The sequence below is a fragment of the Hordeum vulgare genome, chromosome 3H (assembly GCF_904849725.1).
Source record: "Hordeum vulgare subsp. vulgare chromosome 3H, MorexV3_pseudomolecules_assembly, whole genome shotgun sequence".
In the NCBI taxonomy this organism is placed as follows: Eukaryota; Viridiplantae; Streptophyta; class Magnoliopsida; order Poales; family Poaceae; genus Hordeum; species Hordeum vulgare.
The window spans coordinates 391,272,194-391,283,853 of NC_058520.1; the positions used below are offsets into that span (position 1 = coordinate 391,272,194).

General features: G+C 45.6%; 1 protein-coding gene across 2 annotated transcripts; it reads right to left on the minus strand.

Moving 5' to 3' along the window:
• Positions 1 to 42: 42 nt before the first annotated feature.
• Positions 43 to 7,451, minus strand: LOC123443956. 2 transcript variants are annotated; one of them, XM_045120532.1, is made up of 9 exons: positions 7,350 to 7,451; positions 6,138 to 6,249; positions 5,951 to 6,033; positions 5,074 to 5,199; positions 4,854 to 4,974; positions 4,670 to 4,754; positions 4,154 to 4,267; positions 4,027 to 4,066; positions 43 to 479 (listed from the first exon to the last, which is right to left on the minus strand). In XM_045120532.1, the coding sequence occupies exons 2-9, from the start codon at positions 6,223 to 6,225 to the stop codon at positions 327 to 329; spliced, it is 810 nt and encodes a 269-aa protein (XP_044976467.1). In that variant the 5' UTR covers positions 6,226 to 6,249; positions 7,350 to 7,451; the 3' UTR covers positions 43 to 326. The 2 variants fall into 2 exon arrangements, with proteins under 2 accessions (XP_044976467.1, XP_044976466.1); XM_045120531.1 differs by lacking the exon at positions 7,350 to 7,451 and adding an exon at positions 6,948 to 7,272.
• Positions 7,452 to 11,660: the final 4,209 nt, after the last annotated feature.

Consider the following 11,660-nt stretch of genomic DNA (forward strand, 5'->3'; position numbering starts at 1 on the left):
AAGAAGGGCGTGCATAGTGTAGTTGATGAACGCTAGATTCGGTTACACAACAGTACATCACTTCCGCATTCACTTCATGGCAAACAGATTATGGTCTCAAGATCTTGACTAAGTTCTACAATCACGGGGTAAGTTACAAGAGTTACTACTCATCACTAGCTATCATCAGCTCAATATCGCAAGAAAAAAAAAAGGAGAAAGAGAGACTAATAACAAGTCACTCACAAGCTGCACCTTGCAAAGAAAAAGATATCCCTTGGGTTAACTGTGAAACGTCACCAAAAACATTTATATTCCTTTACATGACTACCGGCACCATATCCATCCTACCTGAACCACCATCTCATGCCGGCGTTTATCGGGTCATGAAGAAAAGGGGTGTAACTGTTGATGTAGGGGTTAGCTGTCCGGCCAATCTTTAGCCAGATAGCTCTGTGGTAGCCAGCAGTTAAAGGAGAATGATACATTAGCTTCAACAACTGCAATTTCCGGATAACCAGAGTGAGAAACGAATTCACCAAGACATTGTATATTCTGTTATAGTAAAGTAATAAGTTCCCGAGTGCAACGTTTCGGTGCCCAGGTCATCTGCACCCTGTCAGAAAAAAAATCAAAACAAATACTAACAAAATTCAAAAAAATCCAGATTTTTCCCATGGTAGATAAGTTCTTGCGTGAAGTCCGCTTCAATTTTCATATCATTTGGACATCTGAGCAGCTCTCAGCAAAAAAGACAAATCGGGTCAAAACAGTAGATGAACAGTAAATTATTTTAAAGGCCTCGAATTTGTCTTTTTTGCCGAGAGCTGCTCAGATGTTCAGATGATTCAAAAATTGGAGTGAACCTCACGCATCAAATTATCTACCATGCAAAAAAAAATGATTTTTTTTTTCTTTTTTGAATATTTTTAGTATTTGTTTTATTTATTTTTACTCAGAACGGGTGCAGATGAGCCTGGGATCAGAAATGGATTTCCATAAGTTCGCCTATAATCTGAGTTACAGGTGAAATATCATGTAAAATCCTCTTTTGTCTTTGAACAAAACAAAATGTTACTTGGGCTTAAGCATATGAATGCTAACAGTGCCCTTATGAAATGTTTAAAATGTAGCTCATGGTACCAGGTTATTGAGACCAAAAGACATTGTTCGGCTCTATTAACATGCAAGAGTCTCGCAGCCTAAGATGATGGGGTTACCACTTCCCAGGTTTAAAATTCACTAACCAAAAGCAGTTACGTGCTATACTGCTATTGTCGGGCATACAACAGTCCTGACTATACAACCAGTCTAATTGAGTTTTTTAACAGATTAATAGAAGCCACACCCATTGCCTAGGTCCTTTTCTAAAAGTAAGCAGCAACGTTTAGTCAAGTTGGTGGTGTTAAGCTTCATACACTAGCCAACACAATCAAAAATCCGAACTGATGGAAGGGCTAGTGCAATCCACGTATGCTGTAACAACCCCTCTCAACTGGAAGAGAGCGACGGCGCGCGAAACTCACGTATGAATCAAGAGGCCTCTACGTGGACACAAAGGGGGGCTACCAGCAATTTTTTAATAAATTGCGAAAAGACTTGAACTCAAGACCTTAGCTCTGATACCATGATAAGCTTCATGCACTAACCAACACAACCAAAAGTCTGAACTGATGGAAAGGGTTAGTGCAATCCACATATACTGTAACAGATGGCTTGGCGCAGCCATTGTAGAAATTTCTTGGCTGGTCTCTTTCCCCTTTATTTGCCCTGTGTGTACCCTTAGAGCATCTCCAACAGACGCGTGTCGCCTGCTCACAATTTTTCTTACAGAACGGGCAAGGACTTTTTTTTGCGCCCGAGTAGGCAGTTGCTTCACCAGGTGCTGCAAATTTTAGCGCGCCGCTATCGCGCTTCAGCAGGCGCGCTAAAACTACAGCGCGCCGCTCATATTTCAACCATAGTTCATAGATAAAAACTACTCCTCATCGATAGTTCATAGATAAAAACATTGTTCATAGATAAAAAAGATAAAAACTACTCCTAGTCGTTTTCCTCCGACTCGGTGGTGTCCTCCTCCGACTCCTCCGTCGTGATGAAGGCGTCATTCCACCGTTCATCGTTGGGATCCCAGGTTGACGCTTCTTTGAGCTCGATGTTGAAGAGCACGGCCTGCTTCCGCATACGCTTGTCCTCGCGATAGGCGGCTCGCTCCGCCCTCCTCTCTGCCCTCCTTTGCGCGAAGAATTTGTGATCATTGAGGACGTCCTGTGGCGCCTCTGCGCTCCCGCCTCCGGTTCTCGCGACGGTCCTCTTCGATGACAAGCCGCAGGGGAGGCGCGAGCCGCTGCGCCCACTCCTGCATCATCACCTCGGGGAAGTTCATCTCCCTACGAGGCCGCCGGAGGCACCACGCCGCCGCATCGTACGCGCGGGTGGCCTGGTCGGTGGTATCGAACGTGTCAAGGCCGAGGCGCATCTCGCCAGAGCGGATCTCGGCGTAAAAGGTGCTGGAGGGGCACGCGCGGACGTCGTGGTAGCCCGAGCTTCCCCGGTGGCGCGGCGGCGGCGGCGAGGCGAGAAGGAAGAGCGATGGAGAGGGTGCATGGCGAAGCAGAGCGGGGAGAGTGCGCGTGGCGAGGCAGAGCGGTGGAGACGGCGCGTGGAGGGGCGCTGGATTTATATCGCGTGCGCGTCGACGCGCGCCAAAACTAACCCCCCCTCCCGCTTTTTCCCGCCGCGCACCGTTTTTTTTGCACATCACTTTTTCTTGCGCGCGTGCTAAAAGGCTTGTTTGGAGATGCTCTTACATGGGCTTCATCAAGCCCACGCTCCAGAAGGATGGGCGGCAAGAGAGATGCCTTAGAGGCTTAGACAGCTGGCAGAGCCTAGTTATTTCATTTCTCAACTAAGAAGTTGGTAAAGTAATTTCCTATTGTTAGAGCATGTCCAACCCGAATGGGCTAATTTGGCCCCTCATACGTCCGCGGACGCATCCGAACAATGTTCGGGCATGTCCGCTTTGAACTCTCATTTGTCCACTCGCGCGTTGTGTCCCTTAAATTGTTGGGTTGCATGCATATGATTGGTGGGGATGGAGAGACAGAAAAGTGGTCCAGTGGACATCCTAGCTTAATAAGAATGACAAACTTACTTATATCAACAAGGTGCATCTTCTTTTCCAGGAGCCCATCGGAAAGAAACCTCAAAGTTAAGTGTGCTTGACTTGGAGCAATTTGAGGATGAGTGACCGACCAAGAAGTTGATCCCTAGTGAGCATAAGTGAGGACAAAGTGCGTAGGAAAGACTAGCGTTGGTCTGTGAGGACAGTCTAGATCCTAAGCGGTAGCCAGGCACAACGACCAGGAACCGATGGGTGAACAAGTGGGTTTAGCCAAGGCGTTACATCCAAGGTGGGCCACGTCCGACATAGCGGACTGCTCGAACACGCCCGGCACCTTCATATCCTCCCCATACATGAGCTGAGTTTGAGGGTTCGCAGACAGCCCGGACATATGAGGATGATTTGAGGGGTCCGATTGGATGGCGTTTTTCCTTCTCTCTCCTGTCTGGGCAGTCCGACCGGACATATAGGGACAAAATGGGGGACAGCTTCCCCTCCCTATATTAGAGGAGTTTGCGGACATCCCTACGTAATAGAACTTGGCCATGAGGAACAACTAAACAAGAAATAAACCAATCTAATCCCAATTCTCCTTCCTCCGAGTCCTTCCTGCCCCTGAGGGCCGACTGCCAACAAGGTGACATCCTCCCTCCTGTGGTTTAGGCCAGTATCCTACCGCAATTATACCAATATAGGTGATATGCAGGTCAATAAAAATGCAGTACAAAAGTAGATATGATAAATGTTTACTGTGTTGTAGAATTCATTGAGTGCTTGCTATGGTCAAAAGCTGATTGGACAATTTTAGTGTGATGTCAAAATTTACAGATCATAGTATCATGTGTGAAAAAGCCAACGACTCAGTTAACAGTAAACAAGAAAGATCATTTGGAGAAGCCAATCGATGTTTATCAGAAACTAACCTGCCAGTACATGAATGTTTGCATAGCATTGCGTTGTTTCCTACAAAAGTAAAAGAACAATATAAATGTTAGGTTAAGTGGCCACTGGAAGGGGGTTAATGAGAATGAACAAGGCAAGCCTACTGACGAGAACAGGGATAAGATCATAAGAAAGCCCAACAAAATCTCTGCATTTGCAATCAGAAAGTTGACTGCAGTTGTGTTTGCCTCAACCCATGTGCAAAGCGGCTCCAGGTATGCCCTACAAATTAGCAACATGACAGTTATAATCCATTTTGCCAGCATGTTCAACGGGCAAAATATTGTAAACTGATGGCAGATTCAGTTAATACAAAATGATTGTTCTGCATTTATCGGCTTGTTACCATGCAAATTTAGTACACATAAAACATTTATATTTTGTGTTTGACTACTGATGGTCCGGGGCTTGCGCATGTGGTCTATTAGCCATTGCACGAAAAGGCAACAAAAAGGCTCAGAGAGATGAAAGCATATAACAAAAGAAGCGAAGATAATAACCTAATGAGTATGGAGATCATGCCTAAGCTATTGATTCTTTATGCACAAAGCTGGAATGATAACATGGACTGTATATGCATAGAAGGCAAAACATGTTCCTACAAATCTGTCAGGTTCATTTTACCTGTACAGAGAGGAATTGGTAAAATGGCGCCGTAGAAATCTGGCCACATGTTCAAGTGCCCAACAAATTACCGGTACCAAAACAACTGTCACAAAGGTTTAACTCATCATGTGCAGGAAAGCTAGACGTTCGGGTAGTAACATAAAAAAATTGATGTCAAAGATTAAATACATCATATGCTTACGCTTCAAGTGTAGTTTAGATGTAACAAACATAAGGCAGTACATGAAAGGTATAAAATCCTTTGATGAAGTTACATGGTGGCACCAGGCCTGAACAGCCTGCACGTTCCCTACTCTGGGTAGCTGATAGGAAGAGGAAATGTTAATTAAGTTGTGCAAGATATCTGAAGTGGGAGGAAGAATAAAAAAGGTAAATACAACACTCAGTTTCATGTTACTGACCCCATAAAGAGCAAATATGGTATAACCTGTGGTACAGGTTGTGCCAAGAAGTGACAAACGATATCCCTTGAGTTGCAGTTGTCGTGTTGCCAGTGGAATGATGCCGATCAGCGCAACAATAAGAACCTACAAAAAAAAAGGGTGTATGATAAAGATAATGTGATTATCTAAGAGTATTTTGCGCGCATAAAAAATCTCCCATTGCTCATCATTAATACATGCAAGCTAAAAGAAAGCATACAAGATTACGCATTCCACAGACTAACGTAGGTACTATCAAAAGTTGGGAAACTGATACTATAAAGTATAAAATGGATAGTTTGATGCAATTCCAGGCAAAAGTATAAAGTTCCATTCATACAGTTCAAATTACGCAAAAGGTGGGCACTAAGATCTTGTTCCTACAAAAACCAAGGATCAATTATACTTGACTACTGGTATTTTCGCGAAACAATAACTTAGAACACTGTATTAATCTGCTCTAACATATGCCTATTTTCTGCACTAATCCTGACCATCCATTCGCTTATGATTTTTTTTTAAACTAAACTTCCATTAGGCAAATGAAGGGTCAAGATGAGGGTATTTTCATGCACACCGGTGCGCAGGCTTGGCTAAAGCAAAATATGCTCGGACTAGCAGTTAGTCTGATTAATCTCACTTACAGAAGTGAGCTGTTGTTTTACAGTGCATTCAACTAAGCCTAGAAATAATTATCTGGTGGAGTACAAGATTGAGATGGATCTGACACTTCTAAGAGACGCATCAATTGAGACAAGACTAAGATGTTCAACAAGGATTGATGTTGACATATAGAAAAAGTAGATGTGATACAGTAATTGCTGACAAAGTACATCTGTCCATTTAAGCCATTTACCCAAGCATTAACAGAAAAATGTAATGACCGCTGATCCAACTGCAGCGAAAGTCTGCTTTGTGCTGGTCCAGCAGGATCAGCGCCTACAAAATCAACGAAGATCAGATTGACAGATGAAAATGACTACAAATAACTAGGGTATTGAGTGTGGAGAGATGATACGACGCAAGAATATGCTTGTTATCACCTGGATCATGAGGTCTCGCATTATCATTAGCAGTTGTAGATTCTCGCTCTGTTGATGCAGGGGACTGAGAAGAGCTGGCTGAGGACATTCCTCCAACAACAATATCAGGAACCTATAACCAAACACAGGATAAGAAACAAACCTAAGCTCTTATAAAACGGCGCTATGCATATCAAAATAAAAATAGACCCCAAAAGGAGAAGGAAAAATATATAAAGGCAGTTAACATCATAACTTCAATAGCAGTAGAACAATAAAAGGAAGATGGTTTGTGAAATTACAGCGGATATCAGTGACTTGACTTAGTTGGAATAAAATAAAATAAATCATGGTAAAAACGTTACATAGAAGGTCTTCCTTAAAGAAAGATGTTGTATATAGATACAACGATTTCAACAATGTAGATAGTCCTAAAACAAATGAAGCACCAGTGTAGAATTTCAATTGTTTTACCCTGCTCCCTATTTCGTACCGCGATAACTTAAATCTATTCTTTGCCATTTATGACTTTCATGGCCGTATGTACAATGTTCTAACTAGCACACTGGCAGAGACCATAGAGTCAAATTGGGCACAGATCGGGATCACTCAAATAGGCAGTACCAGAGCAGAAGCAGAAATAGCTGGAGCAACTATACGAACTGATTAGTGGTCATTTGAAATGGAACTAATCAAGCTTGTATGAAGCTCAAGGAGTGAAACCCAAAAAGTGGGAAACCGTTTGACAGCTGCCGTTTTGCTCTAGACAAGCTGAAGGGCGAGGTTAGGTCTGAAACATATGAGTGAGGAGGCAAGGATGCTGTGGATTACTTGAAGGCAGGAAGGAGGCGAATCTTTGCAACATTGCTTGGCCACAAGCTCAAAACCGGCGGAAAAGGAAGACATGGGGGCAAGGAGGCGAGAATCTTGAGAGACCCTAACGAATTCCACCGTAAATCAGGCATGGCCTAGTCCTGCAGCACTCAATCATCTCCTGTCTCTCTCGCCAGTGAGCTGAAACTTTGAGCTCGTGTCCGAACAATCTTGGGGGGTCATGTGGCGGGGGCAGCAGCAAGCGGGGCGGCTGCGCGCAATGCGGGGAGCAAAATCGGGTTTGGGGATTAGCGAAGTCAAATGAAGTAGAGCTCCACTACAGAACAGACCAGAAGAGAACATCGAGGAAGACGAGTAATACTAGTGCTGGTAGAAGCAGAGGCAGCGGCAAAACCTAACCTGCGTAAAATAATCCAGGGCCGCTTGGAACGGAGCCGGTTGCGGATTCCGATACAGTGGAGCCACGGGAAGCGGGGGGAGAGAGGGAGGGCGAGGGAGCCCTCCTCGAATCTAGACCTGGGCAATCTCCGACGCAAAGGCGGCAGCAGCAGCAGCACGGGGACAGAGGAAGAAGACTGACCCCCTGCCTCCTGCTGTCTCCTTCTCCTCCCCTTCTTTTTTTTTTCTCCTCTGATTTGTTTTTTAATTTTCTTTCGCGGTGCAGGCCATTGGTTATGTGATATCATTATGACGAACGCCCACTAGCCCATACCACACGGCACGAAAGCGACCGGTGCGGGGGACCCCGCGACTATGGACGGACAGTTCAGGGGCGAGATCGCAACGTTGGAGGGTTCCGTGGTGCCAACTGCCAAGATGCTCCTTTCAAAAAAAAAAAAAATGCCAAGATGCCCCTTTTTCTTTCCTATTCTTTTCCTTTTCCGTGACTGATAAAAAGACTACACGAGGAAAAAGAGGGCAAATTCGAGTTGGGAGGAGGAGCTAAAGCAAATCGCACCAGATCTCGACGACTCTCCGCACTGCGAAGCCACGATCTGCGTACCCTCGAATAACATTGGCGGCATCTTTGATTTATAGGATTTTGAAAACACGGAAATAAAAAAAGTAAAGGGTTAAATTGGCATGTTCATTTAAACCCTATATGATTGATTCGTAAAAAAAACATATATAATTAGTAAAGACTGTTTGATGTCATAGAAAAAACGAAAGAATTGTCAAAAGAGGTTGAAGTGGATGTTAGATTTTCTATGAAATATAATAAAAGAAATTCATAAGAATTTTTTTATATGATCTAATCCTATGAATCAAAGGATCAATGTAGGAAAAATTCTAAAAAATTGCAATCCTATAAAAATCCTATTGAATTCATCTGAACCAAAGGAGCTCTAAACCTCATCATTGGTGGGGCCGGGTCGGGTCGGACTGGGGTTGACAAAACCCGAAGAAAAGATCCCAAGCCCGAGCCCGGTTTGACCCGGCACGAAGCACATGAACAGTGGCGTTTTTAAATTAAATTAATCTTATTTAAAATATTATATTAAAAAAATTACCTATTTTTTGAATAAAAAATGTTTATAGGTACTTTTCGGCCTTTATTCACGCTTTGAGGCCAGGCTTCGGGCGAGAAAGTGGAGCCCGAGCCCGGCCAAAATGTCGGGCTTCGTTTTCGGGCCTCCAGGTCGGTTGTCCGTGAACATGTTTAAATTAGAGATCTACCTCCCGGATGCATCAAATTCAGTGTCGTGGGAATGAACCTGACAATACAGGTATGAGGTACGAAAGGAGAGGGCAGAGTCCTAGCTACGGCAAACTTGTACACAAGATGTATGAGTTCAGACCCCTCTCATGGAGGTAACAACCCTACGTCTCAGTGCTCGGGAGCTCTTGTAGTGTGGAATGCGTGTTACGGGGGTGCGAACCCTTGTGCCAGAGGGAAGGGGTGGGTTATATAGAGTGTGCTGCCCCTCATCAATACCGGGCAACTAAGGGTTCGATCAATGGAGTTTAAAGGTGTACGTTACTGACAACGTATGTAATTAATGTTACTTATAACGACCAGCCGAACGCTCGCATGTTGGCCTCCCTGGAGTGGCTTCTCGTCTTCTGCGTCGACTGGCTTCTTGTCCTTCCAAGTGGAAGTTGATTGTCGAGTAAAGGGGGAATCTTCCGAGTGATTTCTTACCGAGTGACTCAGACGCTATGGCTATCCAGTCAGAGCCCTCCTTGTAGTCTTCAAGTTAATAATGAGGTGCCCTTAGGATATGTAGGTCAGGCCTCTGGCCCTACCCTACGTACATATCCCCATCATTAGCCCTCGAATGGATCGGAGTTCGAGTGAGGAAGGGGTCGATGCAAATTTTATCGAGGCATACAGATCTTGAAGATGTTTCAAGGCTTAATAGAATTGTGCGTCGATCAAAGCCTTCGTCATTCACCCCGATCGATTCTGCTGTGAAGTACGTCTGAGTGAATTTGAGCATTGAAGTTGATCCGAGTGACTGACAGGATCTTGTGATGTGACAGATCACTTCGTCAGGTCCAGATTTCACGGGATTCAAAATTTTGGTTAACGCGCGATGTGCGGTGATGACGCAACAACAAGGGCATCTGGGGTAACGATGCCTCGATTATCGTGACGCCCTTATCGCCACATATTGCGCCTCCTTTGTTATCGGGATAGACAAAGATCGGGCAGGTCCACCAGCACTCAGGCGGTTATAAACCTGGACGACGCCAGGGTTGGAGCAGTGCCTTCTCTTGATTCTCCTCTATTTCCTCCGCCCCGCGGGTGTTGCTTTGATCTGTTTCTGCCGACGCTAAGATTATGAAAGGCAAGACGAGCCAGCTTGAGCACATCAAGAAGGGCGGAAAGTCGAAGAAGTCAGGCGGCCAAACCGCGCTGCCGCCAGGGTGAATCCAGGGAGATTTTCTCCCGTCAACCGTCTGGAAGGAGGATGTGCTGGAGCTCGTTGAATACGGGATGATAGCCGAGAAGTCGTGGAGGCTGCCTCAGAGGGAGGTTGAGCCGGAGCCACGCGAAGGAGAACGGGTCCTCCTCCTCACTCACATTGAGCGAGGTTTTCTTTTCCCCCTCATCCCTTTATCCGCGGTTTCTGAATTTCTTTGGTGCACAAGTTCATCATCTTCCTCCCAATTCCATCGCGTACCTTGCTGCATTCGTAACGTTGTGCGAATGCTTTCTGGGTTGTCCCCCTCATTGGGGACTATTTAAACACATCTTCACCATGCGCTCCCAACCGGTGAAGAAAACTAATCCGAGTGATAGTAGGACTCATGTCATTCAGTTTATGGTGGTCCTGGGATTCAGAAGAGGAGCAGGAGTACGTATCCTCGGATGACCCTTCCCGAGTCAGTCCGGAACTCGCAGTCGACTTGGTTTTACTGTAATGATATTGCATCTCCAAACATGTCGATTGGCCTTCCCCCATTTACTTTGGAGCGACCGACTGTTCCTAGAACGACAAATGTGTCAGATGAGGAGAAGGTTCAGGTAGGAATGCTGGTAAATGAGATGGTTAACTTGGTCTCTGACAGAGTAACTGGGATGGACTTGCTTGAAACATTCCTCAGTCGACGTATTCGGCCCCTTCAGGCGAGGGATCATGCCATGTGGCATTACTCGGACCCCGAGGATTCCACTCGGCCGGACCCAGAGGAGGTTTCTGAAGAAACCGTGGCTCAGTGGCTCAAAGGCATCACTGGAGCCTGCAACAATCCATTAGGGGCCAAGCGAGTCTTGCCTTTCTTTGCTAAAAACAAGCCACGGAACACGGTGAGTTATTTCCTTGTCGATTACTTTCATATCCTTGTCGAGTGATTGAATCTTTGGCCGACTGACTTTGCTATTTTTACATCTTGTAGGAGTGGACAAACATGCATTCACCCATGCCGAACGGGGATCAGCTTGACGTCGGTGGGGAAAGTGAAGGTGGCAGCATCAACATCGACTATGCCGAGGACAGCGAGGGGAGTGAAGACGACTCGGAAGAGAGTGAGGAAGAGATCCAGCCTCCTCCACGCACCGAGTCTCGATCCAAGCATCACCATGATCTGGTAGCTACCCCAAGCAAGACCTTAGTGTCAAGCACTAGGAATGTGAAACGTGACCGAGCTGCCGCAACTGAGTCGGCAGAAAAGGCCGCCAAACAACCCAAATCTGACGCTCCCAAGCCTCGGAAGGCTCTGTCCCAAATGAGGATTGTTGTGCGAGTCGCTTCAACGTGAGTGTTTACCTCTTTCTTTCTTCTGTCATTGTGAAATTTCATGCCTTTGATGTGCGAGTGGAATTTGCTTGCCAGAGCTGCTACCTCAGTGACATCGCCTCCTGGAGATGAAGATCCCATGGACCTGGAAACTGCGGATATGGCCACCTCCCAATGAGGTATGACAAGTCTTCATTCTGCTCTGTTTTCTGGATATGATTCATCGATTGGACTAACTGACATTGACGATTGACAGCTACAGAAGTCATACACTTGGAGGACGATGAAGAACTATGGCGGACGACTGCTGAATTAGCTAAAACATGCCTGAAACGCCGATGTCGAGTGCTCCTCCAGTCGGTTCGATTGTTGTGACTACAACTCCTCCAACCAGTTCGGTTGTTGTGACTACAGTGTCGACTGTGCCTCTTCCGGTAACTCGTGTTACCTCTGCTGCAACGTCGACTCCTTTGATGCTTGCATATCCTCTGCACCGTGCCCTGGAGGACCATACTGGAGCTACCAA